Below are 25475 nucleotides of genomic sequence, written 5' to 3' on the forward strand. Positions count from 1 at the left end.
TTAATTTCCCCTTTCATACTTGTTAGCATTTTTCTTACATATTGCTGTGCTCCTATGTTGGGTACATATATATTTATAATTGTTATATCTTCTTCTTGGATTGATCCTTTGATCATTATGTAGTGGCCTTCGTCTCTTTTCACGGCCTTTGTTTTAAAGTCTATTTGATCTGATATGAGTATTGTTACTCCTTGCTTTCTTTTGGTCTCTATCTGCGTGGAATATCTTTTTCCAGCCCTTCACTTTCAGTCTGTATGTGTCCCTTGTTTTGAGGTGGGTCTCTTGTAGACAACATATATAGGGGTCTTGTTTTTGTATCCATTCAGCCAGTCTTTGTCTTTTGGTTGGGGCATTCAATGCATTTATGTTTAAGGTAATCATTGATAAGTATGATCCCATTGCTATTTACTTTATTGTTTTGGGTTCAGGTTTATACACCCTTTTTGTGTTTCCTGTCTAGAGAATATCCTTTAGCATTTGTTGGAGAGCTGATTTGGTGGTGCTGAATTCTCTCAGCTTTAGCTTGTCTGTAAAGCTTTTGATTTCTCCTTCATATTTGAATGAGATCCTTGCTGAGTACAGTAATCTGGGCTGTACTTTAGTTTCTTTCATCACTTTAAGTATGTCTTGCCATTCCCTCCTCGCCTGAAGAGTTTCTGTTGAAAGATCAGCTGTTATCCTTATGGGAATCCCCTTGTGTGTTATTTGTTGTTTTTCCCTTGCTGCTTTTAAAATTTGTTCTTTGTGTTTGATCTTTAATTTTATTAATATGTGTCTTGGGGTGTTTCACCTTGGGTTTAATCCTGTTTGGGACTCTCTGGGTTTCTTGGACTTGGGTGATCGTTTCCGTCCCCATTTTAGGGAAGTTTTCAACTATTATCTCCTCAAGTATTTTCTCATGGTCTTTTGTTGTCTTCTTCTGGGACTCCTATGATTCGAATGTTGGAGCATTTAACACTGTCCTGGAGGTCTCTGAGATTGTCCTCATTTCTTTTAATTCGTTTTTCTTTTTTCCTCTCTGATTCATTTATTTCTACCATTCTATCTTCTACTTCACTAATCCTATCTTCTGCCTCCGTTATTCTACTATTTGTTATCTCCAGAGGGTTATCTGATTTATTGCATTATTCCTTATATATTGACTCTTTTTTATTTCTTCTAGGTCCTTGTTAAACCTTTCTTGCATCTTCTCATCCTTGCCTCTAGGCTATTTATCTGTGATTCCATTTTGATTTCAAGATTTTGGATTATTTTCACTATCATTATTCGGAATTCTTTATCAGGTAGATTCCTGTCTCTTCCTCTTTGTTTGGTTTGGTGGGCATTTATCCTGTTCCTTTACCTGCTGGGTATTCCTCTGTCTCTTCATCTTGTTTATATTGCTGAGTTTGGGGTGGCCTTTCTGTATTCTGGCAGTTTGTGGAGTTCTCTTTATTGTGGAATTTCCTTGCTGTGGTTGGGGTTGTACAGGTGGCTTGTCAAGGTTTCTTGGTTAGGGAAGCTTGTGTCGGTGTTCTGGTGGGTGGAGCTGGATTTCTTCTCTCTGGAGTGCAGTGAAGTCTCCAGTTATGAGTTATGAGATGTCAGTGGCTTTGGAGTAACTTTGGGCAGCCTGTATATTGGAGCTCAGGGTTGTGTTCCTGTGTTGCTGGAGAATTTGCGTGGTATGTCTTGCTCTGGAACTTGTTGGCTCTTGGGTGGTGCTTGGTTTCAGTGTAGGTATGGAGGTGTTTGATGAGCTCCTGTCAATTAATGTTCCCTGGAGTCAGGAGTTCTCTGGTGTTCTCAGGGTTTGGACTTAAGCCTCCTGCTTCTGGTTTTCAGTCTTATTTTTACAGTAGTCTCAAGACTTCTCCTTCTATACAGCACCATTGATAAAACATCTAGGTTAAAGATGAAAAGTTTCTCCACAGTGAGGGACACCCAGAGAGGTTCACAGAGTTACATGGAGATAGAAGAGGGAGGAGGGAGTTAGAGGTGACTTGAATGAGATGAGGTGGAATCAAAAGAGGAGAGAGCAAGCTAGCCAGTAATCACTTCCTTATGTGTGCTCCACAGTCTGGACTGCTCAGAGATGTTCATGGAGTTATACAGAGAAGAGAAGAGGGAGGAAGGAGATAGAGGTGGCCAGGAGGATAAAGGGGGGAGGGGTATCAAAAGGAGAGAGAGAGATCCAGCCAGTAATCAGTTCCCTAAGTGTTCTCCACCGTCTGGAACACACACAGAGATTCAGAGAGTTGGGTAGAGAAGAGAAGGGGGAGGGAGGAGACAGAGGTGACCTGGTGAAAAAGAAGAGTCCAAAGGGGGAGAGAGCAGTCAAGCTAGTAATCTCGCTCCCAAGTAAAAATGGGTACTGAAGATTAGGTTCTTAAAGGTACCCAATTTGTTATCTTAAAACTGATAACAACTACCAAAAAGCAAAGATTAAAAATGTAGAGTTTGCAATTTCAAAAATACAATATTAAAGAAAAGAAGAAAAAAAAGAAAGAGGAAAAAAAGTCACAAAAATTATAAAATATATATATATATATATGAAGTTTGCTTTAAAAAATAGGGACTTTTTTTTGCAAAGTAATAGTAGGTTATAAAAGTGAAAATTAAAGGAGTAATAGAGGACTTAAAATTTTTTAAAAAATTAAAAAAAAAGAATGATCCTAAAAATAGTAAAAATATATCTAGGACTTTCTCTGGTGTTATTGTGGGGTCAGTTCATTTTCAGATAGTTCCTTGGTCTGGCTTATATTTCTCAAGATCTATAGGCGCCTTCCTATGTAGTCAGTACTAACGACAGGGTTTTAATCTATTGCACCTGTTACTTCCAAGGTGGTTCCCTCTGTTTTAGCTTCTTCTGTTTGCTGGTCTCTTCAGTGTCTGATTTCCGCCCTGACACAAAGGGGGGCGGTGGTGGACACTTTTTTTAGGCTTACTTTTTCAGTTGTGCTGTGGGGAGGGAGGGACGCTGCAAACAAATAACACTGGTGTGTGTTTGCAGTGCCTCAGCCACACTGGGCCTGCCCCCGCTCACGGCGCGTGTGCCCTCCCTGCCCACACTGCTCAGGCTCTAGGTTGCTCCACCGGGAACCTTCCGAAGCCAGCCCTGGGCTGCATGCACCTCCCAGGTCTAAGCCGCTCAGGTTCAGGCACTGGGGTAGTCCCCAGAGGCGCAGACTCAGTTGAACCTGCGTTTTGTGCCCTTCCCAGGTCCGAGCAGCTCAGGTGATGAGGTGTTTGGCAAGTGCAGTTGCTGCAACTTATCGCCTCCCCCGTCCCTGCTGCTCCATTTTCTGGGTGTACAACCGGCGCACTTTCTCAGGCGGATGTTGACTGTCCAGAACCCCAAGAAGTCTTAGTTAGCAAAGAAGCCTGCTTGCAGTTTGGTAGATAATGTCTCTTTGGGGCTGCGATTGCCTGTCACCGGAGGGGGATGGTCTGCAGCCGGCTAGTTCTGTTCAGTTCTTTGTTCTGTGCCCGGGCCTAGCGGTGTCTTAGGGCTTCTCACGTGGTAGCTGTCCCATAGTCTGGTTTGCTAGCCCTGGTTAGTTCGCTCAGATTGCCCTCGGGGCATTCAGGCCCGGTCCTTACTCTAAGCAATGCAGCCCGCGTTTGCTGGTGGCTGGTGCAGGCGTCTGTGCTGCTTCTCTGCTGGGGGAGTTACCGTTGGGCTCGTAATCTGTGAGTTTTAATTATTTATTTATTTTTCCTCCCTGTTATGTTGCCCTCTGTGCTTCCAAGGCTCACCACAGACTCGGCAGCGAGAGTGTTTTCCTGGTGTTTGGAAACTTATCTCTTTTTAAGACTCCCTTCCTGGGACAGAGCTCCATCCCTACCTCTTTTGTCTCTTTTCTTGTCTTTTATATTTTTTCCTACCTCCTTTTGAAGACAATGGGCTGTTTTTCTGGGTGTCTGATGTCCTCTGCCGGCATTCAGAAGTTGTTTTGTGGAATTTACTCAGCGTTTAAATGTTCTTTTGATGAATTTGTGAGGGAGAAAGTGGTCTCCCCGTCCTATTCCTCTGCCATCTTAGGACCGCGCTTTCTTTTAATTTTCTGTGTTACAGTTCTTTTGTCTTCTTAGGTAAGTTTGTTCCTAGATGTTTAATTTTTTTTGTTGCAATGGTGAATGGGAATGATTCCTTAATTTCTTTTTCTGATTTTCAATTTTTAGTATATAGAAATGCAAGTAATTCATGTGTATTGATTTTGTAACCTGCAACTTTACTAAATTCACTGATTAGCTCTAGTGATTGGCTGATAGTATCTTTAGGGTATTCTGTGTACAGTATCCTGTCATCTGCATACAGTGAGAGCTTTCAGTTCAGTCGCTCAATCGTGTCCAACTCTTGTGACCCCATGAATTGCAGCACGCCAGGGCTCCCTGTCCATCACCAACTCCCGGAGTTTACTCAAACTCACGTCCATCGAGTTGGTGATGCCATCCAGCCATCTCATCCTCTGTCACCCCTTCTCCTCCTTCCCCCAATCCCTCCCAGCATCAGTCTTTCCAATAAACACCCAGGACTGATCTCCTTTAGGATGGACTGGTTGGATCTCTTTGCAGTCCAAGGGACTCTCAAGAGTCTTCTCCAACACCACACTTCAAAAGCATCAATTCTTCGGCACTCAGCTTTCTTCACAGTAACTCTCACATCCATACATAACCACTGGAAAAACCATAGCCTTGACTAGATGGACCTTTGTTGGCAAAACAATGTCTCTGCTCTTGAATATGCTGACGAGGTTGATCATGACTTTCCTTCCAAGGAGTAAGCGTCTTTTAATTTCTTAGCTGCAGTCACCATCTGCAGTGATTTTGGAGCCCCCCAAAATAAAGTCTGACACCATTTCCACTGTTTCCCCATCTATTTGCCATGAAGTGATGGGACCGGATGCCATGATCTTCGTTTTCTGAATGTTGAGCTTTAAGCCAACTTTTTAATTCTCCTCTTTCACTTTCATCAAGATGCTCTTTAGTTCCTCTTCACTTTCTGCCATAAGGGTGATGTCATCTGCATATCTGACGTTATTGATATTTCTCCCGGCAATCTTGATTCCAGCTTGTGTTTCTTCCAGCCCAGCATTTCTCATGATGTACTCTGCATAGAAGTTAAATAAGCAGGGTGACAGTATACAGCCTTGATGTACTCCTTTTCTTCTTTGGAATCAGTCTGTTGTTCCATTTCCAGTTCTAATTGTTGCTTCCTGACCTGCATATAGGTTTCTCAAGAGGCAGGTTAGGTGGTCTGGTATTCCCATCTCTTTCAGAATTTTCCACAGTTTCTTGTGATCCACACAGTCAAAGGCTTTGGCATAGTCAATAAAGCAGAAATAGATGTTTTTCCAGAACTCTCTTGCTTTTTCCATGATCCAGCGGATGTTGGCAATTTGATCTCTTGTTCCTCTGCCTTTTCTATAACCAGCTTGAACATCTGGAAGTTCACAGTTTATGTATCGCTGAAGCCTGGCTTGGAGAATTTTGAGCATTACTTTATTAGCGTGTGAGATGAGTGCAATTGTGCAGTAGTTTGAGCCTTCTCTTGCATTGCCTTTCTTTGGGGTTGCAGTGAAATCTGACCTTTTCCAGTCCTGTGGCCACTGCTGACTTTTCCAAATTTGCTGGCATATTGAGTGCAGCACTTACACAGCATCATCTTCCAGGATTTGAAATAGCTCAACTGGAATGCCATCACCTCCACTAGCTTTGTTCATAGTGATGCTTTCTAAGGCCCACTTGACTTCACATTCCAGGACATCTGGCTCTAGGTGAGTGATCACACCATCATGATTATCTGGGTCGTGAAGATCTTTTTTGTACAGTTCTTCTGTTTAGTCTTGCCACCTCTTCTTAATATCTTCTCCTTCTGTTAGATCTATCCTATTTCTGTCCTTTATCAAGCCCATCTTTGCATGAAATGTTCCCTTGGTATCTCTGATTTTCTTGAAGAAATCTCTAGTCTTTCCCATTCTGTTGTTTTCCTCTATTTCTTTGCATTGATCACTGAGGAAGGCTTTCATATCTCTCCTTGCTATTCTTTGGAACCCTTCATTCAAATGGGAATATCTTTCCTTTTCTCCTTTGCTTTTCACTTCTCTTCTTTTCACAGCTATTTGTAAGACCTCTTTAGACAGCTGTTTTGCTTTTTTGTATTTCCTTTCCGTGGGTATGGTCTTGATCCCTGTCTCCTGTACAATGTCATGAACCTCACTTCTTTTCCAATTTGGATTCCTTTTATTTATTTTTCTTCTCTGATGGCTGAAGCTAGGACTTCCAGAACTATGTTGAATAATAGTGGTGAAGGTGGTCACCCTTGTCTTGTTCCTGATCTGAGGGAGAATGCTTTCAGTTTTTCACCATTGAGAATAATGTTTGCTGTAGGCTTATCATATATGGGCTTTACTGTGTTGAGGTAGGTTCTTTCTAAGCCCATTTTTTGAAGAATTTCAATCATATATGGTGCTGAATTTTTTAAAGGCTTTTCCTACATCTATTGAGATGACCATATGGTTTTTATCTTTCAATTTGTTAATATAGTGTATCACATTGCTGACTTGCATATATTGAAAAATCCTTGCATCCCTGGAATAAACCCAACTTGATCATGGGATATGAGGTTTTTAATGTGTTGCTGAATTCTCTTTGCTAAAATTTTGTTGAGGATTTTTTCATCTATGTCCATCAGTGATACTGGCCCGTAGCTTTCTTTTTTTGTGTGTTGTCTTTCTCTGGTTTTAGTATCAGGGTGGTGGTGGCCTCATGGAATGAGTTTGGAAGTGTTCCTTCCTCTGCAATTTTTTGAAAGAGTTTAGAGGGATAGGCATTAGCTCTTTTCTAAATGTTTGATGGAATTCTCCTGTGAAGCCATCTGGTCCTGTGCTTTTCTTGTTTAGGATATTTTGTTCACAGCTTCAATTTCAGTGCTTGTAATTGGGTTCTTCATAATTTCTTTCAGTCTTGGAAGTTTGAACTTACCTAGGAATCTGTCCCTTTTTCCAGGTTATCCATTTTATCGCCATGTAGTTATTCATAATATTCTCTTAGTATTTCTGCATTGTCTATTGTAACCTATCCTTTTTCATTTCTAATTTTGTTGATTTGATTCTTCTCTCTTTTTCCTTGGTGAGCCTGGCTAAAGGGTTATCAATTTTGTTTTTCTTCTCAAAGAACCAGCTTTTAGTTTTATTAATCTTTAGTATTGTTCTTTAGTTTCTTTTTCAATTATTTTTGCTCATATCTTTATGATTTCTGTCCTTCTAATTTTTAGAGGTTTTTTATTCTTCTTTTTCCAGTTGTTTTAGGTGTAAAATTAGTTTGTCTATTCGATGTTTTTCTTGTTTCTTGAGGTAGGATTGTATTGCTATAAACTTCCCGCTTAGAACTGCTTTTACTGCATCCCATAGGTTTTGAGTTGTCTGTTTTCATTGTCATTTGTTTCTAGAAATTTTTCGATTTCCCTTTTGATTTCTTCTGTAACTGGTTGGTTATTTAGAAATGTGTTGTTTAATCTCCATATGTTTGTGTTTTTCACAGTTTATTTTTTGTAATTGATATCTAGTCTTATAGCATTGTGGTTGGAGAAGATGCCTGATATGATTTCAGTTTTCTTAAATTTACTGAGGTTTGATTTGTGACTCAAGATGTGGTCTTTCCTGGAGAATGTTCCATGTGCACTTGGGAAGAAGGTGTATTTTTCTGCATTTGTATGGAATGTCCTGAAGATATCATTGAGATCCATCTCATCTAATGTATCATTTAAGACTTGGATTTCCTTATTAATTTTCTATTTGATGATCTGTTTGTTGGTGTGAGTGGTGTGTTAAAGTCTCCTACTATTACTGTGTTATCATCAGTTTCTCCTTTTATGTCTCTTAGTGTTTGTCTTATGTATTGAGGTGCTCCTATGTTGGGTGCATAGATATTTACAATTGTATGTCTTCCTCTTGGATTGATCCCTTGATCATTATGTACTGTCCTTCCTTATCTCTTGTAATATTCTTTATTTTAAGGTCTGTTTTGTCTGATATGAGGATTGCGACTCCAGCTTTCTTTAGCTTCCCATTTGAATGGAATATATTTTTCCATCTTCTCACTTTCAGTCTATATGTATCTTTAGGTCTAAGGTGGGTTTCTTGTAGATAGCATATTTATGGGTCTTGTTTTTTTAATCCATTCAGCCAGTCTTTGTCTTTTGGTTGGAGCAGTTAATCCATTTACATTCAAAGTAATCATTGATATATGTGTTCTTATTGTTGTTTTCTTAATTTTGGGGGTTGATTCTGTAGATCCTTTTTCTTTAGTATTTCTTGACTCTATAAGTCCCTTTAAACATTTGTTGTAAAACTGGTTTGATGGTACTGAATTCTTTTAACTTTTGCCTGTCAGAATAGATTTTTATTTCTTCATCAATTTTGAATGAGATCCTTGCCAGGTACAGTAGTTGTAGATTTTTCCCTTTCAGTACTTTAAATAATATCCTGCCATCTCCTTTTGGCCTGCAGAGTTTCTTCTGAAAGATCAGCAGATCTGCTGAAAGATCATATGGCATTTCCCTTGTATGTTGCTTGTTGCTTCTCCCTTGCTGCTTTTAATATTCTTTCTTTGTGCTTAGTCTTGGTTAGTTTGATTAGTATGTGTCTTGGCATGTTTCTCCTTGGATTTATCCTATACAGGACTCTTTATGCCTCTTGGATTTGATTGACTATTTCCTTTTCCTTGTTGGGGAAATTTTCAACTATAATCTCTTTAAAAGTTTTCTCATACCCTTTCTTTTTCTCTTCTTCTTCTGGGACCCCTATAATTCAAATGTTGGTGCATTTGATATTGTCCCAGAGGTCTCTGAGACTATCCTCAATTCTTTTCATTCTTTTTACTTTATTCTGCTCTTCAGAAGTTATTTCCACCATTTTATCTTCCAGGTCACTGATTCGTTCTTCTGCTTCAGATATTCTGCTATCAATTCCTTCTAGAGTATTTTTAATTTCAGTAATTGTGTTGTTTGTATGTTTATTCTTTAATTCTTCTGTGATTCTCACGTTTTCTCCATTTTGTTTTCAGAGTTTTTGATCATCTTTACTATCATTATTCTGAATTCTTTTTCAGGTAGTTTGCCCATTTCCTCTTCATTTGTTTGGAGACTTCTATGTTTTTAGTTTGTTCCTTCACTTGTATAGTATTTTTCTGCCTTTTCTTTATTATTATTATTTTTTTAACTTACTGTGCTTGAGGTCTCCTTTTCCCAGGCCTCAAGGTTGAATTCTTTCTCCCTTTTGATTTCTGCCCTCTGAAGGTTTGTCCAGCAGTTTGTGTAAGCTTCATATAGGGTGTGATTTGTGCTGAGTTTTTGTTTGTTTTTCCTCTGATGGGCAAGGCTGAGTGAGGTGGTAATCCTGTCTCTGATGATTGGGTTTGTGTTTTTTTTTTTGTTTGTTGTTTAGATGAGGTGTCCTGTGCTACTGGAGGGTGCTACTGATGGTTGGGTCTTGTATTCAGCTGGTTTCCTTTGTGTGAGTTCTCACTCTTTCATTCTCCCTAGGGTTAATTCTCTGGTAGTCTAGGGTTTTAGAATCAGTGCTCCCACCCAAAGGCTCAGGGCTTGATCTCTTCAGTGACCCTTGTCAAATTGGTTTAGCCAGAATGCCATTATGTTTCCTCTTAGGGATTTTTCATGCACAGACCCCAACTCTACTCTGGATCTCATATCTGACCTATCAGAGAACAGCATCTGAAATTGAGAGGTGGTACCCATCGTTCCATTTCATGCTGAGCCCAGTAGAGTGCAGATGGGAGAGGCTGAATGCTGTTCCCAGAGTGTCCCCCGAAACCAATTTCCCTGGGTGCCTTCCTTGGAGGGGACTGTAGAGACCCACACTCAGAAAATGCTGCTTAGTTTGGCATTTAAATCCAGCAGGCCAGAAATAACACTCTTACTGCTTAAAAGTTTCCTGCTTCCCTCTTCCAAGCAGAAGGGGTATTTAAAGAACAAGCAACTGGGAAAGCCCAATTCCTCCATGAATGAATAAAGTTTTTGCTCTGCTTTGTGGAGGACTTTCCTGGTTCTTCAAATGGTAAAGAATCCATCTGCAATGTCCCTAAGATATTTTTAATTAAAGGATAATTGCTTTACAATATTGTGTTGTTATTTTCTGCTATACTTCAACATGAATAAGCTGTATGCATACCTATGTTCCCTCCCTCTTGAACGTCCCTCTCACCTCCCATCCCATCCTACCCCTCTAGGATGTCACAGAGAACAGGTTTGAGCTCCTTGAGTCGTACAGCAAATTCCCACTGGCTTTCTGTTTTACATATGGTAGTTTATATGTTTCCATGATATTCTCTCCATTCATCCCACCTTCTCCTTCCCCCCAACCCCATGTCCACAAGTCTTTCCTCTATGTCTGTCTCCATTGCTGCCTGCAGGTAGGTTCATCAATACCATTTTTCTATATTCTGTGTTGTTGTTTTTCAGTCTCAGTCATGTCCAGTTCTTTGTGACCCCATGGACTGCAGCATGCCAGGCTTCCCTGTCCTTCACCATCTCCCAGTTCAGCTCAATTTAGTTCAGTTGCTCAGTTGTGCCTGACTGTTTGCGACCTTATGCACTGTAGCACGCCAGGCCTCCCTGTCCATCACCAACTCCCGGTTTGCTCAAACTCATGTCCTTTGAGTTGGTGATGCTATCCAACCATCGCATCCTCTGTCAACCCCTTTTCCTCTCACTTTCAATCTTTTTCAGCATCACAGTCTTTTCCAGTGAGTCAGTTCTTTGCATCAGGTGGCCAAAGTATTGGAGTTTCAGCTTCAGCATCAGTCCTTCCAATGAATATTCAGGACTGATTTCCTTTAGGATTGACTGGTTTGATCTCCTTGCAGTCTAGGGGACTGTCAAGAGTCTTTTCCAACACCAGATGGAAAACATCGGCTCTTAGGCACTCAGCCTTGTTTTTGATCCAACTCTCACATCCATACATGTGTACTGGAAAAACCACAGCTTTGAATCTTTGTCAGCAACCTAATGTCTCTGCTTTTGACACACTGTCTAGGTTTGTCTTAGCTTTCCTTTCAAGGAGCAAACATCTTTTAATTTCATGGCTGCATTCACTCGTTCTCTGTGATTTTGGAGCCCAAGATAAGAAAATTTGTCACTGTTTCCACTTTTCCCCCTCGTTTGCCTTGAAGTTATCAGACCAGATACCATGGTCTTAGTTTTTTGAATGTTGAGTTTTAAGCCAGCTTTTTCACTCTCCTCTTTCACCCTCATCAAGAGACTGTTTAGTTCCTCTTCTCTCTCTGCCATTAGAGTGGTATCATCTGCGTATCTGAGGTTGATATTTCTCCTTGCAATCTTGATTCCAGCTTGTGCTTCATCCAGCCTGGCATTTTGCATGATATACTCTGCATATAAGTTAAATAAGCAGGGTGACACTATACACCCTTGACATACTCCTTTCCCAGTTTGGAACCAGTCCGTTCTTCCATGTCAGGTTCTAACTGTTGCTTCTTGACCTGCATAGAGGTTTCTCAGGAGACAGGTAAGGTGGTCTGGTATCCTAATCTTTAAGAATTTTCCACAGTTGGTTGTGGAATCCACACAATCAAAGGGTTTAGTGTGGTCAGTGAAGCAGAAGTAGATGTTTTTTTGAAATTCTCTTGATTTTCTGTGATACAGCAGATGTTGGCAATTTTATCTTTGGCTCCTCTGCCTTTTCTAAATCCATCTGTTATATCTGGAAGTCCTCAATTCATGTACTGTTGAAATCTACCTTGAAGGATTTTGAGCATTACCTTGCTAGCATGTGAAATAAGTGCAGTTGTGCAGTAGTTTGAACTTTCTTTGGCATTGCCTTTCTTTGGGATTGGAATGAGAACTGACCTTTTCCAGTCCTGTGGCCACTGCTGAGTTTTCCCAATTTGCTGGCCTATTGAGTGCCTCAATTTCATAGCATCATCTTCTAGGGTTTGCAATAGCTCAGCTGTAATTCCATCACCTCTACTAGCTTTGTTTGTAGTGATGCAAGGCCACTTGACTTTGTACTCTAAGATGTCTGGCTCTAGGTGAGTGGTCACACCATTGTGGTTATCTGGGTCATTTAGATCTTTTTTTGTAATGTTCTTCTGTGAATTCTTGCCACCACTTCTTAATATCTTCTGCTTCTGTTAGGTCCGTACCATTTCTGTCCTTTATTGTGCGCATCTTTGCTTGAAATGTTCCCTTGGTATCTCTAATTTTCTTGAAGAGATCTCTAGTCTTTCCCTTTCGGTTGTTTTCCTCTGTTTCTTTGCATTGTTCACTTAGGAAGACTTTCTTATCTCTCCTTGCTATTCTTTGGAACTCTGCATTCAAATGGGTGTATCTTTCCTTTTCTCCTTTGCCTTTTGCTTCCCTATATATTTGCTAATATACAGTGTTTGTTTTTCTCTTCCTGACTTATTTCATTGTATATAATAGGTTCTTTCTTCATCTACTTCATTAGAATTGACTGAAATGACTTCCTTTTTATGACTGAGTAGTATTCCATTGTATATATGTAGAAGCTTCTTTATCCATTCATCTGTTGATGGACATCTAGGTTGCTTCCATGTCCCAGCTATTGCAAATAGTGCTGCTTTGAATACTAGGTTATCTGTGTCCTTTTCAATTATGGGTTTCCCAAGGTATGTTCCCAGTAGTGGAACGGTTGGATCATTTGATAGTTTTATTCCTTGTTTTCTTAAGGAATCTCCATACTCTTCTCCATAGTGTCTGTATCAATTTACATTCCTACCAACCATGCAAAAGGAGTTCCCTTTCTACACACTCTCTCGAGCGTTTATTATTTGTCGGTTTTTTTCATGATGGTCATTCTGATCAGTGTGAGGTATATCTCTTTGTAGTTTTGATTTGGATTTCTCTAATAAAGTACAATATTGAGCTACTTTTCGTATGTTTATCATGTATATCTTCTTTGAATAAATGTCTGTTTAGGTCTTCTGTCACTTTCTACTTTTTAATTGGGTTATACGTTTTTCTGTTACTGAGTTGCATGAGCTGCTTGTATATTTTGGAAATTAATCATCTGTCAGTTGTTTCATTTGCTCTTCTCCCATTCTGTGGGTTGTCTTTTCACCTTGTTTATAGTTTCCTTTGTTGTGCAAAAGCTTTTAAGTTTAATTAGATCCCACTTATTTGTTTTTATTTCCATTACTGGAGGAGGTGGGTCATAGAGGATCTTGCAATGATTTATGTCATAGAATGCTTTGCCTCTGTTTTCCTCTAAGAGTTTTATAGTTTGTGGTCTTACAGTGAGTGAGTGAAGTCGCTCAGTTGTGTCTGAGTCTTTGCGACCCCATGGACTGTAGCCTACCAGGCTCCTCCATCCATAGGATTTTCCAGGCAAGAATACTGGAGTGGGTTGCCATTTCCATCTCCTGAAGATCTTCTCGATCCAGGGATTGAACCCAGGTCTCCCACATTGTAGGCAGACGCTTTACCATCTGAGCCATTACATTTAGGTCTTTAATCCCTTTTGAGTTTATCTTCATGTATGGTGTCAGAAAGTGTTCTAATTTCATTCTTTTAAATGTAGCTGTTCAGTATTGTAGCACCACTTACTGAAGAAACTCTTTTCTCCATTGTATGTTCTTGCCTCCTTTGATGAAGGAAAGATGACATAAACAGATGGAGAGTAATTTTATGTTCCTGGGTTGGAAGAATCAATGGTATCAAAAATCAATATACTATCAAAAGCAGTCTACAGATTCAGTGCAATCCTTATCAATTTACCAATGGCATTTTTCACAGAACTAGAACTAAAAATTTGACAATTCATATGGAAACACAAGAGACCCTGAATAGCCCAAGCCATCTTGAGAAAAAAGAATGGAGCTGGAGGAATCATTCTTCCTGATTTCATACTATAATACAAAACTATAGTCATCAAGACAGTATGGTACTGACACAAAACAGAAATATAGACCAATGGAATAAGATAGAAAGCCTAGAGATAAATCCATGTACCTACAGGCACCTTATCTTTGACAGAGGAGGCAAGAATACAAAGCTAGGACATTTGAGAACAAATAGGAACCTAGGAATGCATTTCAGTAGCCATTAGAGCAATGACCATATCACAGGTTACCTCATATAAACTTTGGTAAACTCCACTATAAACTCATGTGCAGATGAGAGTAAAGAGAATAATGCCTTCCTTTTGTTATGAACATAATTTTGTCTTCAAGGGTCCCTGTATCACTGTTGAAAGAATAATGACCTGATAAAATTCTTATTATAAAATGCCAGATGAAAATAGTACAATACAATCAACATATGCGGCGGGCACTCCGCAGAAAGAGAGAGGCAGTGGAACTTCCCTCAGCAAAGCCGAGGGGTCCCAAGGAGAGGTGAGCCTGCTGTCCGCCAACCCAGCCCCTCGGCAAGCGAGAGACAATCAGAGGCGACAGGGGTTCCATCTAAGCAGTTTCCCTTTATTGCCACAAGCTCTTGGTTTATAAAGGCAAGCAGGGAGGGGTTTGCGAGGGACTTTCCATAGTTGCACCAATCACATTAAAGGTCAAATCATCATGTGCCATCATTATAACAGGAGTCTATGGTGATCACGGCACTGTCTACGTGCATAGAAATCAAGACAGCCAATCAAAAGTTTTGACAGACAACTTAGGCCGCGCCCTCATCTCTTCCGCCAGGCGCCATCTTAGCTCTAAACCACAAAGCTAGCCCTTCTTTAAGGTTTCCCATTTAGGGCCCCACAAACATACTGTATCAGTCCCAGTTTTTTGTTTTTTTTTTTTTCTTTAAGAAAAAATACCAAATTCTCCCCTCAAATCACATTTATAAACAAGAATACATCCAACATTTATTAAGTTGATTGTGTCCAGATGTTAGCAGTATTTATTATCACGTGGTTTTAAAAAATCAGGTAATTTTTTCTTCTGCATTTTTTTTGTGTTTTCCTAATTTTTTAGGATAAACATAACTTTTGCAGTCATAAAAAACCACTTGTGCTTTACAAAGAATAGTTTTCTTGGCTTACACTTGTAGAATTTTTATGGCTTACACTTTTTTGTGGAACAAAGAAAGTGGTTTAAACCTCTCTCTCTGGTTGAAGGGTTTTCATTTGGCTATTAAATCTGAATAAAAAGAAAATTTCAAACTAAAGAATTTTCATGTTTAGTTTTACTCTCTAATTATTAATATAACTTTATATCATCAAAAATATTGCAACCATACCATCTTGTATAAATTCTGTTTTTAGTTTGTGACTTTATATAGAAGAACTCATTGTGTAAAAGAATGTGATTCATTTATCCTGTGCAGTAGCCTACTAATAATGAGTTTGCTAATGTTTTTCTTTTATAGGAAAAAGCTCATGCTGTAGAACTCTGGCAGACTGTTTCTCAGGAGTTGTGCAAGCTACAGAAACTTTACGAAAAACATATGACTGAGGTCGATATTCATATTCTTGAAAGTCAAAAGCAAAAGGTAATTTTGGATTTCATGGTTTTCTTGTGTATCAATAAGTTGCATTCTGGAGGAATTCAGTTTTGAAGAAGAATGCCGGGGTCTCTAGTGTAATATTTATGTTGGCAATAAATAGATCTTTGATGGTTAGAAATCTTTTGAACACACTAAATGATTAAAATAGTACCTAGTGGACATTGGGTTTTGTAATGTTATTAGCACTGAAAGCTGTATTTAGGGCTAAAAAGCGGCCATAAGATTTTATGTATAAATGAATCTCTAAAACTTTTATATTCCTGATTTTGTTTACCTGATTTAAAAAAAGACCAAAACTGTTCATTAGTTTATGGACAGTGAAGAAGGCTACTCAAATATGACAACACTGTGTAAAACGAAAATGTTAACAACCTTAAATGTGACCTTTTACTGAAATAGATGTCAAATGCCTCTAACATAAATTCATCAGAATAGGATTTTAAAAGAGGAAGGAATCTTAATGGTTATTAAGGATTTCTTTATGTCCAAAGCAAAAATCATTTTATATTCTTTTAAAGTGGGCATCTAACTTTTGTTTTATATCTCTGTTAACACACACTCACTATCTCACAAGACCATCCATTTCATTGAAAAATCTACCTCCTTTATCTTTCCATTGATTCTCTTTCTGCTAGGTATATTGAAAACTTTATAACACAGAGCAGGTATCTTTTTTATGCTTTGGTGAACTTAGAATATTCCCAAGTTCGGATCAGCTTCCAGCATTTTATCCTTTGAACTTTCAATGTATGAAATAACCTTAGTATCCCTGCGATGTGAATTTTTTGCTAGACCCCCTTCTAGGACATCTCCATCATTTTCATCAGAACTTCTTTCTTCACTCATGTTGGATTCACTTTCACTAAGTTACCCTTGCCAGTGTGTCTGTAGTCTCCTGAATAGTGGCAGTGTCCATGTTCTCACATTCAGATATTTTCTCCTGTAACTTCATTTACAACATTATCCAGAGTTATCACTTTCTGTTTCTTTGCAGCAGTTTTATCTTCATTGGCTAATTCCTTCTTTCAGTTATCAATTTTCTTAAAAATGTCACATGAGTATATTATCACTGGAAGAAAAGGAGACAGCACAACTGCACACTTTGCTGTCTCTGCATGAACTGAATAACAGAAAGCTCTGGGACCAGACACAGACTTCGAAAGTAATTAGACACTGATCATGATGTTCTGCTATCACATAGTCAGTTGTAGACTGAAGAGTTAGCAGTACAGTCTGCGTTTTATGTAATAATAATATACTGAGTGATATATAATCAGTGTTATATATAGTATTATACAGTTAATGTATTGGTGACTGAAATTTGAATCCTGTTATACAGGACTAATATAATTGAACTGTACTATAGTAAGTGAAAATCATGCATTTCAAGACTACAGGACATGGACTGCCTATACTCTTTCAGTGCACAAAATGCTGCATTGTTGTCTCATATTTCATTCTGTTTAGTTGTTGTGCTGAATTATAAAGTTCTTTAAAATGTGTTTAAAGAGGAGCAACAATAAGCCAGACAACGAAGCAACTGGTGGAATAAAGATTTTTCTGACCATATTCTCATATAGTAAAGAAAGCAATTCTCCTTCTTATCAAGACTATGGACTATAGCCTGCCAGGCTCCTCTGTTCATGGGATTCTCCAAGCGAGAATACTGGCGTGGGTTGCCATGCCCTCCTTCAGGGGATCTTCCAGACCCAGGGATCAAACCCACATCTCTTGCCTCTCTCCTTGGCAGGCGAGTTCTTTACCACTAGCACCACCTGGGAAGCCCCATACATACATGTAACACTGCAGTTTATGTTATACATAATATATAATACATAACAAAGCTAGTGGAGGTGATGGAATTCCAGTTGAGCTGTTTCAAATCCTGAAAGATGATGCTGTGAAAGTGCTGCCCTCAATATGCCAGCATATTTGGAAAACTCAGCAGTGGCCACAGGACTGGAAAGATCAGTTTTCATTCAAATCACAAAGAAAGGCAATGCCAAAGAATGCTCAAACTACCACACAGTTGCACTCATCTCACATGCTAGTAAAGTAATGCTCAAAATTCTCCAAGCCAGGCTTCAGCAATACGTGAACCGTGAACTTCCAGATGTTCAAGCTGGTTTTAGAAAAGTTGGAGGAACCAGAGATCAAATTGCGAACATCCGCTGGATCCTAGAAAAAGCAAGAGAGTTCCAGAAAAACACCTATTTCTACTTTATTGACTATGCCAAAGCCTTTGACTGTGTGGATCACAAGAAACTGGAAAATTCTGAAAGAGATGGGAATACCATACAACCTGTCCTGCCTCTTGAGAAATCTGTAGGCAGGTCAGGAAGCAACAGTTAGGACATGGAACAACAGACTGGTTCCACATAGGAAAAGGAGTACATCAAGGCTGGATATTGTCACCCTGCTTATTTAACTTATATGCAGAGTACATCATGACAAACGCTGGACTGGAAGAAACTCAAGCTGGAATCAAGATTGCCAGGAGAAATATCAATAACCTCAGATATGCAGATGACACCACCTTATGGCAGAAAGTGACGAGGAACTAAAGAGCATCTGGATGAAAGTGAAAGTGGAGAGTGAAAAAGTTGGCTTAAAGCTCAACATTCAGAAAATGAAGATCATGGCATCTGGTCCCATCACTTCATGGGAAATAGATGGGGAAACAGTGGAAACAGTGTCAGACTTCATTTTTTTTGGGCTACAAAATCACTGCAGATTGTGATTGCACCCATGAAATTAAAAGATGCTTACTCCTTGGAAGAAAAGTTATGACCAACCTAGATAGCATATTCAAAAGCAGAGACATTACTTTGCCAACAAAGGTCCATCTAGTCAAGGCTGTGGTTTTTCCAGGGTCATGTATGGATGTGAGAGTTGGACTATGAAGAAAGCTGAATGCCAGAGATCAGTCCTGGGTGTTCATTGGAAAGACTGATGCTAAAGCTGAAACTCCAATACTTTGGCCACCTCATGCGAAGAGTTGACTCATTGGAAAAGACCCTGATGCTGGGAGGGATTGGGGGCGGGAGGAAAAGGGGACGACAGAGGATGAGATGGCTGGATGACATCACCGACTTGATGGACATGAGTTTGGGTGAACTCCGGGAGTTGGTGATGGACAGGGAGGCCTGACGTGCTGCGATTCATGGGGTCACAAAGAGTTGAACACGACTGAACGACTGAAGTGAACTGACTGAATACCTAACATAATATCTAACAGTCTTATTATCTGCAAATGATTTGTAATTGCTGAGTGCTTTGTTGTAACTCAGGATTTGAATGTGTCTGTAGGGTTCCCTGGTGGCTCAGTGGTAACAAATCCTCCTGCCAATGCAAGAGACACAAGAGACATGGGTTCGATCCCTGGGTGGGAAGATCCCCTGGGTAAGGAAATGGCAACCCACTCAAGTATTCTTGCCTGGGAAATCCCATGGACAGAGTAGCTTGGTGGGCTATAATCCATGGGGTCACAAAGGAGTCAGACATGACTTAGCATCTAAACAACAACAAATATTTAAAACTACGGAGTAATTCCAGTTCTGATTCCTTTCCTGTGGATTTTTGAGAAGGCAGCTATCACTGTGTCTCTCTTCAACTCTTACAGAGTTTTCAAATTCCAGTTTATGACTATTTGTTTTATTATCATTACAAATGGGTATTTTTACCTAAAGAAATCATAATACTTATGTTGCTTTTCAGTTTACAAAATGATTTTTCCAAACATGCCCTGGTTTGAAAATAACACACATGTAGTCTGAGCTGTAATACTTTTACCTCTGAGATCTCGAAATCATTTCTAATATAAGTATGTTTTTGAAGGCTGTTTCTTCATTTAGGTCAGTAAACTAAGCCATTAGGTTTTGTTTTCCACCTGAATAAGATCATTTTTATGGTACAGCTTTGAAGTTAGGGTTTTCGGGGGGTTTTAGTTGTTACTGTTGCTGTTTGCATAGACCTTACAGATAATACTTTGTCTTTATTTGAAGCTCTAGCTTTAAATCTGTCATCTGACATATTAACACCTCCTCCCAACTTATGTCACCTGCACATATGATGTTTAATTTGGTCATGGTAGATAATCAAAAGGTTTAAAACTTGTGGGGCAGTCAAACCATGAGACTCATAAGAAGAGGAAAAGGTACAATAATAACTGTGCCATGGTTTGTTTTAAACAGGTTTGAATGTGGTTTTTCAATATTGGACAAGGTGTTTATATCATACCTGTCTCCTGATGGATTGATTTCTAGAAATAATTTGATGTTGTTCAGTCACTTAGTCATGTCTGCTGCTCAGTCATTACCCCATGGACAGCAGCACACCAGGCTTCCCTGTCCTTCACCATTTCCCCATGCTTGCTCAAAATCAAGCTGTCCATTGAGTCAGTGATGCCATCTCAACCTCTGTCATCCACTTCTTCTACCTTCAGTCTTTCCCAGCATCAGGGTCTTTTCTAATGAGTCAGCTCTTTGCATCAGGTTGCCAAAGTATTGGAGCTTCAGCTTCAGCATCAGTCCTTCTAATGAATATTCAGAACTGATTTCCTTTAGGATTGACTGGTTGGATCTCCTTGCAGTCCCGGGGACTCTCAAGAGTCTTCTCCAACACCACAGTTCAGAAGCATCAATTCTTTGGCATTCAGCCTTCTTTGTGGTCCAACTCTCACATCCATACATGACTACTGGAAAAACCGTAGCTTTGACTAGACGGACCTTTGTTGGCAAAGTGATGTCTCTGCTTTTTAATATGCTCTCTAGGTTTGTCGTAGCTTTTCTTCCAAGGAGAAACCATCTTTTAATTTCGTGGCTACAGTCACCATCTGCAGTGATTTTGGAGCCCCCCAAAATAAAGCCTGTCACTGTTTCCATCATTTCCCCATCTCTTTGGCATGAAGTGATGGGACTAGATGCCATGATCTTCATTTTTTGAATGTTGAGTTGTCAGGCAGCTTTTTCACTCTCCTTTTTCACCTTCATCAAGAGGCTCTTCAGTTGCTCTTCACTTTCTACTATAAGAGTAGTGTTATCTGCATATCTGAGGTTATTGATATTTCTCCCGGCAATCTTGATTCCAGTTTGTGCTTCATCCAACCTGACATTTCGCATGATATACTCTGCATATAAGTTAAATAAGCAGAGTACTCCTTTCCCAATTTTGACCCAGTCTGTTGTTCCATGTCCTGTTCTGTTTCTTGACCTGCATACTAGTTTTGCAGGAGGCAGGTAAGGTAGTCTGGTATTTCCATCTCTTTAAAGAATGTTCCACAGTTTGTTGTGATCCATACAGTCAAGTCTTTAGTGTAGTCAATGAAGCAGAAGTTGAGTTTTTCTGGAATTCTCTTGCTTTTTCTATGATCCAGTGGATATTTCCAATTTGATCTCTGGTTCCTCTGCCTTTTCTAAATCTAGCTTGAACATCTGGAAGGTCTTGGTTCACATAATGCTGAAGCCTGGCTTGGAGAATTTTGAACATTACTTTGCTAGCATGTGAAATGAGTACAATTGTGTGGTAGTTTGAACTTTCTTTGGCATTGCTGTTCTTTGGGTTTGGATGGAAAACTGACCTTTTCCAGTCCTGTGGCCACTACTGAGTTTTCCAAATATGCTGGCATATTGAGTGTAGCACTTTGCATCATCATTTAGGATTTGCAGTAGCTCAGCTGCCATTCCATCACTTCCATGAGGTTTGTTTATAGTGATGCTTCCTAATGCCCACTTGACTTTCCACCCAGAGATGTCTGGCTCTGGGTGACTGATCACAGCATTGTGGTTATCTGGTTCATTAAGATCTCTTTTGTAATGTTCTTCTGTGTATTCTTGCCACCTCTTAATATCCTCTGCTTCTGTTAGGTCCATCCCATTTCTGTCCTTTATTGTGCCATCTTTGTATGAAAAGTTCCCTTGGTATCTCTAATTTTCTTGAAGAGATCTCTAGGCTTTCCCATTCTGTTCTCTTCCTCTATTTCCATTGTTCTCTTAGGAATTCTTTATCTCTCCTTTCTGTTTTTAGACCTCTACATTCAAGTGGATATATCTTTCCTTTTCTCCTTTGCCTTTTTGATTTTCTTCTTTTCTCAGTTATTTGTAAGGCCTCATTAGACAGCCATTTTGCCTTTTGCATTTCTTTTTCTTAGAGATAGTTTTTATTACCACCTCCTGTACAATGAATGTCACAAACCTCCATCCATATTTCTTCAGGCACTCTATCATATCTAATCCCTTGAGTCTATTTGTCATTTCCACTGTATAATCATAAAGGATTTGATTTAGATCATACCTGGATGGCCTCATGGTTTTCCCTACTTTCTTCGATTTAAGTCTGAATTTTGCAGTAAGGAGTTCATGATCTGAGCCACAGTCAGCTCCAGGTCTTGTTTTTGCTAACTTCTCCATCTTCAACCACAAAGAATGTAATCAGTCTGATTTCAGTATTGACCATGTGGTGATGTCCATTTGTAGAGTTATCTCTTGTGTTGTTGGAAGAGGGTGTTTGCTATAACCAGTGTATTTTCTTGGCAAAACTCTGTTAGCTTTTGCCCTGCTTCATTTTTCGCTCCACAGCCAAACTTGCTTGTTACTCCTGGTATCTCATGACTTCCTACTTTTGCATTCCAGTCCCCTGTGATGAAAAGGACATCTTTTTTTGGTGTTAGTTCTGGAAGGCCTTTAGTTCTTCATAGAACCATTCAACTTCAGCTCTTTGGCATTAGTGATTGAGGCATAGACTTGGATTACTGTGATATTGAATGGTTTGCCTTGGAAACGAATAGAGATCATTCTATTTTGAGATTGCACCCAGGTACTTCATTTTGGGCTCTTCTTTTGACTATGAGGGCTACTCTATTTCTTCTAAGGGATTCTTGCCCACAGTAGTAGATACAATGGTCATCTGAATTAAATTCGCCCATTCCAGTCCATTTTAGTTCACTGTTTCCTAAAATGTCAGTGTTTACTCTGCCACCTCCTGTTTGACCACTTCCAATTTACCTTGATTCATGGACCTAACATTCCAGGTTCCTATGGAATGTTGTTTTTTACAGCATCAGACTTTACTTTCACCACTAGGCACATCCACAACTGGGCGTTGTTTCTGCTTTGGCTCCGCTTCTTCATTTCCTTTGGAGCTATTTCTCCGGTCTTCTTCAGCAGCCTATTGGTTCATCTTTCATTGGTTCATGAAAGAGTTCATCTTTCAATGTCATATCTTTCTGCCTTTTCATACTGTTCATGGGTTTCTCAAGGCAAGAATGCTGAAGTGGTATGCCATTCCCTTCTCCAGTGGACCACTTTTTGTCAGAACTTTCCACCGCGATCCGTCCATATTGGGTGGCTGTACACGGCCTGGCTCATAGTTTCATTAAGTTAGACAAGATTGTGATCCATGTGATCAGTTTGGTTAGTTTTCTGTGATTGTGGTTTTAATTCTGTCTGCCCTCTGGTAGATGAGGATAAGAGTCTTGAAATAATGATTTCACATAAAATAATTAGCCATGTTAGTTTCCACATTGTCAACTTATTTAATTTTGTAGTCATTAAACATTTGTTTCTTTTTATTTCTTTGACTGTTGATCTCACAGTACTTGTTGAAAGAAATGCAAGTGATGTCATCTAGATTTAGGCATAATGATTTTAGACTTGATTTTAGTCTAATTTTAAATATGAGTTTTAAACACAATGTTATTTATGTACCCTTTCTTCCTGCTATAGGATCAGCTGACAAGTTTTCAGCAGCTGACCAAGCATCTTCATGTTACTAATGAGAATGTAGAAATGGTAAGTGAAAGCATCCATTTAGTGCACTTAATACATAAATTAGAAATTGTCACTGTAAGTAGTTGTATTTTTGCTAAGGTAAATCAACAAGATAAAAACCTTGAAATTAACATAGGTAGGCAGTACTCTTTTCTTTTTATCTGTCTTTTCTTTTGGATTCAGTAGCATGATATGGGAGTTTACAGTGGGTTCTAGAGATCTAAAACTAACATCTATCTGAAATATATTCTAATCTGAAAATGCTCTTAGGGTTCTTGGTAAGATCTCCTGAGAGTAATCTAGACTGTGAATGCCTCAAGAGTAGGGTTCATTCTTTATTCTTAGTATTTCTTCTAGAATATGGTAAGGTATCTAAGAATGGTAGAACTGCTAGACAAATGAGTAGCCCAAATGCTTAAAACCAGTAGGACACTGAGAACACTTGTTAGTTGATTGACCACCCATCACCTGAATTGCTACACCTAAATTTCCCTTTAATTTTTCCCAAAAGAAGTAGAATTAGCCTTCCCAGTCTGCTCTTTAACCCCTACAAACACACTTTTCTTTTTTGTTGTTGTTGTTTTTTTGTTTTGTTTTCCTTCTTGGAATTTTATTTTACCTGATTGTTGAGTAATAGGATTATGACATCTCAGACAATTCCTCTCTTTCCTTTCTTCATTTTGCTTAGTTACCTTGCTAATCCTTGTTAGTTCCTAATGAAAATGTCTTTGTTTAAGAGTGGAGTTATGCCATTAAAAGTAAGTTTATCCAATCAATTTTATTCTACTTTAAAAAATTTCTCCTTTAACCATGTAAAAAATAATAAATTTCTCCCTATTTATGTTAATATTGGAAACTTCTAATCACTTATTTTTAATAATGTGCTTCTTAGAGTTTTAAAATAGTACTAAAGTACTCCAAAATAAAATGATGACTGATTTCCTTAATTAAGAAGTCTTGTTTCTACATGACATTGAATAATTTAACCTAACATCACAATTGCTTATTCTTTCTTTCCACAATTGCTTATTCTTTCTTTCAGTATTTCCTTAAAGTGTGCTATTACATAATCCTTTGGAATTTTATACCACAGTGCCCATATTTTATTATATTCAACCCTAAATTATTCTGATGAAAGTCATAGAAAGCTATGTAAATATTTACAGGACATAGTTAAAAAATTTCTAGTGAGTGAGTGAAAGTCACTCAGTCACATCTAACTTTGCAACCCCATGGAATTTTCCAGGTCAGAATACTGGAGTGGGTAACCATTCCCTTCTCCTGGGGATCTTCCCAACCCAGGGATCGAACACAGGTCTCCCACATTTCAGGCAGATTCTTTACCAGCTGAGCCACCAGGGAAGCCCCCCGCCCAAAAAAAGAAAAAAAATTGTAAGGTGTTCATAATAACAGACCAAAACTAAGAATAATAAACTATGGATATAATAAAAGAGATACAGAAATGAAAGTTGGATGAAGCATTTATGTTATAAAGAGCAAAGAAAAGACTATCCTGTGGTTAAAATAAAGAAAAATGCTAAGAGAAATTTTTTAAGAGTTTGTCTTAATACATCATACATTAAGGTATATATAAATAAGACTCTACTAAATCTAAATGATAAGTGATTGCAAAGATTTTGTAAATCTCAAGAGCATTCAGAGCATGGTCATAGAAGCAAATTTGAGTCAAAATCAAATAATTTCCATTAAAAAATTTTCTGATTATATGAATAAACTCTTAAACGAATAGATTCCTATATATATACAGAAACTTGATGAGTATATAACAATGAATAAAATCTTTCACAAGCAGTGTGCTTTAGTAATAGGCAGAATGTAAAATGCCCTGAACTAAATGATACCTAAAAATATGTTTATATTTATTTATTATTACTACAGATACAATAAGAGTTTATGTTTCCTACAGATTTTCTTTACTGAAAGCATATTTTTCTTCAGATTTATTCATCTCTAACCCAAAAATATTTGCCAATTGCATACTAAAGTCCTTCCACTGTCATGGGTTCTCTAGTTGAAGAGAAATATGCATCTGTTCACAGAGCCGCTGTCTAACTGGTAGACTAGGAATGACATTGGAAATAACTGGTGATTGAAAGGGAGACTTCCAGGGTCCTTTATGTATCTCCAGATTCTGTATTATTGATATAGTACATAATTTTCTTTGTGATCACAAATATGTAACATCATAAAGCCATATTCAG

The 25475-nt window shown here is 38.7% G+C and overlaps 1 protein-coding gene across 2 annotated transcripts in view; it reads left to right on the forward strand.

The window, feature by feature from the left end:
• SCLT1 (sodium channel and clathrin linker 1) overlaps positions 1–25475 on the forward strand; it is a 245289-nt gene that overhangs the window by 81868 nt on the left and 137946 nt on the right. For both annotated transcript variants that reach the window (XM_040250523.1, XM_040250522.1), the window contains exons 7-8: positions 15350–15472; positions 23209–23274. In XM_040250523.1, coding sequence (XP_040106457.1) covers positions 15350–15472; positions 23209–23274 — 189 coding nt within the window. The remainder of the gene's footprint in view (positions 1–15349; positions 15473–23208; positions 23275–25475) is intronic.

Source organism: Oryx dammah, unplaced genomic scaffold (genome assembly GCF_014754425.2).
Source record: "Oryx dammah isolate SB20612 unplaced genomic scaffold, SCBI_Odam_1.1 HiC_scaffold_12, whole genome shotgun sequence".
In the NCBI taxonomy this organism is placed as follows: Eukaryota; Metazoa; Chordata; class Mammalia; order Artiodactyla; family Bovidae; genus Oryx; species Oryx dammah.